This window comes from Saprolegnia parasitica (assembly GCF_000151545.1).
Source record: "Saprolegnia parasitica CBS 223.65 unplaced genomic scaffold supercont2.31, whole genome shotgun sequence".
Taxonomy (NCBI): Eukaryota; Oomycota; class Saprolegniomycetes; order Saprolegniales; family Saprolegniaceae; genus Saprolegnia; species Saprolegnia parasitica.
In genome coordinates, this window is record NW_012156425.1 from 352124 (window position 1) to 354934 (window position 2811).

The following is a 2811-nucleotide window of genomic DNA, read 5'->3' on the forward strand; positions in this document are numbered from 1 at the left end:
TACCGCTGCCAAGTCCATGGACGATTGCCGTCAAGGCGGCACGTGTCGCTCAACTGCACGTGCACCACAGCCTCGTACAAGAGCCCGAGCAGCCTGCTCTTCGTAGTCTTCTCCAGCTCCTCGCCCAACACGAGTGGCCGCGACGTCACCTCGTCCCGCGGATCGCGCTCCTGCCTCCGCCTGCCTAAATCAAGTCCCTCAACCGAGTACACACAACGAAGAAAGTCCGACAATTTTATTTAGCATAGTTTTATCTATTGTAATAGACGACCCACTTCAACAGCAACCACACACAGAAAATGGACCGTACGTGGTCCGATGTGCGCTGTTCGAGCAGCGAGTAGCCGCAGGTGCTGCGACCTAGGGCAGGCGGAGACTGCACATATCGGCGCTTCCCTTACCGCCGTCACCATAAAAGTCACATTGCGCGAGGACGTCCAGGAGTGTCGTGCTCGGACGCCCCCAACGCGTTTCACGAAGCTCTTTGACGGTAGCAACAATTTGGGCCGGCAGATTGGCCGCAAGCACTGTACAGCTTAACTTTGAGACCGACACTTGCTGCATTGTCCGTACGAGCTCAGTTCTCATCTATGTATTTTGGCCGTGTCGATGGAGAATATTGTCATCCATCGGTCAATGCCACACACAACGTTCAAACGGAACCACCACTTTGGATACATTCCTAGTATTTAAAGAGACGACACGAGACACACGCGCAGCTACATCTGCGACTGGTTTACTTCTTGACGATGCACGAGCCGTTGACCGTGCCCTTGCCGCCGGCGATGCGGTAGCACTTGGTCGACGGGAAGATGGCCATGATGTTGCTCGTCAACGAGAACGAGAGCGCGCCAAAGAACATGATGATCAAGATGACGCCCGCGAGCTTGCTCGAGCCACCGCGCTTCTTGAGCTCCTGCATGGCGGCCTTCTGCGGCGGCAGCATCCAGAGCCAGAAGAGCGCACCGATCTTGCAACTGTACGAGATGATGTAGCAGTATGCGACTTCCCACCGGATCTCGGGCGTATCCGACTTGATGTTGTCGACTGAGACGAGGAAGTACGAGTCAATGTACTTGTAGAGGACCGATGCGAACGGCGACGCGAGGTTGGAGATCGTCGTGACGAGACCGTACGTGGCGCCCTCGTTACCAACGTCGGCAATCTCGACGGCGCAGTACGTGGCGACGATGAAGCGGACACCGCCCGGCACGTTGTCGGCGAGCGCGACACCCGTGTAGAACCACTGGTTGCGGAGCCCGTCAAAGATGGTCATAAACATGACAAAGCTGTCAATGGCTACGACACCGAGCGACGAGAGCGCGATCGTCCAGCGCCAGTTCCAGTTGAGACCCCACTTGCCGACGACGACGAGGATACCGGAGAAGATCAAGCTGCCAATGACGGCCGAGAGCGAGTCGTTGAGCGGCTCGACTTTGGCCCAGTAGGCGGCGATGGGACTACCGGGCGTCGCGCCCATGGCCTGGAAGCAGTTGTTGACAAAGCGGAACGCGCAAATCTGCCACAAGACGCGCTTCTGGAGGAGGTTCCAGAACATGCTGGCCCACTCGGTGAACGGGACGCGCGGCGTCTTCTTCTCGACGACCACAAAGATGGTGGTGAAGACGACGAAGACACAAGGCACGAGGCAGATGCCAAAGACGACGTTGGGGCTGACCGAAAAGTCAAACGACCCACTGTACACCTTGCCGTTGAGGAAGAAGGCGATGACGAGCTGCGCAATGACACCGGTCATCGTGCGCACAACGTAGATGGCGGTCTGGACACGGCCGCGGATGGCCACGGGCTCACGCTGCGCGTACTGGACGACCATGGCATCGGACGCGCAGGCCGCAATGACGTAGCCGAACGAGACGAGCATGCTCATCATGATAAAGAGCGCACCGCGGTTGGGCGCGTCCAAGTCGAAGAAGGCGTCGAGGTCGCTCTGGGAGAGCTTGGTGGTGGCCGTGTCGCACACCTTGGGGTCCTTCGTCAAGCGGCGGTCGCAGAAGGGCTTGCCAAACGGCGTGAACGTCATGACAGTAAGACAGATCATCGTGATGGTCCAGCCGATGAGCATCCACGACTTGCGGCGGTAGCCCATGATGGGCACGCAGTCCGAGAGCATGCCAAAGAAGACCTTGAACGACCAGCCCGTGGTGACGAGGACGCCGTACGACGCGGTCTGGTAGCCTTCCATACCGAGGTACACCGTGTAGAGCGGGTAGAGCAAGTTGGGGATCATGCCGTAAATGACACCGATCGCGCCGTACTGCGAGAAGAGACCAAAGGCTTCGCGCGAAAAGAGGTGCAGCGCACCGCCCTCGACGAGCGCGCCGTCTTCGAGCTCACCGGGCGTCTTGGCGTCCGCGTACCCGTCGCCGTTGGCGTCCTTGTCGTTGGTGTTGGAATGGATGTAGGAGACACGCTCCTCGAGGTCCATCTTGCCTTGCATATGCTGCGCCATGCTGGGCAAATGTGAAAGTGAGGAATTGGGATGGACACCGGCGTTTCTGAGCCGTTGAGGCGGTCCGCATGTTCTGAGAAGGGGAACGACGTCCAAGGTAAACAAACTCAGATCCTCGACATCTGGTGTACTAACGAAGAATCGGATGGGTACAATGCGTTCTTCTATGGGAGCGCACTGCTGCTCGATTCGGCGTTGTTTAACCAGTTCCATGTCAAGAGACTCCACTTTTGGGGATTTATCTTCTCGGTCGTCACTGGTAGTGTACCTTGCGAGCGAGCACGAGGCAAAAGGCCTGGTGAGATGTTTATAAGCGTTGTTTGTGGCCAGACATGGGTGTG

General features: G+C 57.7%; 1 protein-coding gene across 1 annotated transcript; it reads right to left on the reverse strand.

The window, feature by feature from the left end:
* Window positions 1–736: 736 nt before the first annotated feature.
* Window positions 737–2470, reverse strand: SPRG_20463 (hypothetical protein; the record flags this gene model as incomplete). The annotated part of the gene is made up of 1 exon (XM_012346877.1): window positions 737–2470. The coding sequence occupies one exon, from the start codon at window positions 2468–2470 to the stop codon at window positions 737–739; it is 1734 nt and encodes a 577-aa protein (XP_012202267.1).
* Between the last annotated feature and the right edge of the window lie 341 nt (window positions 2471–2811).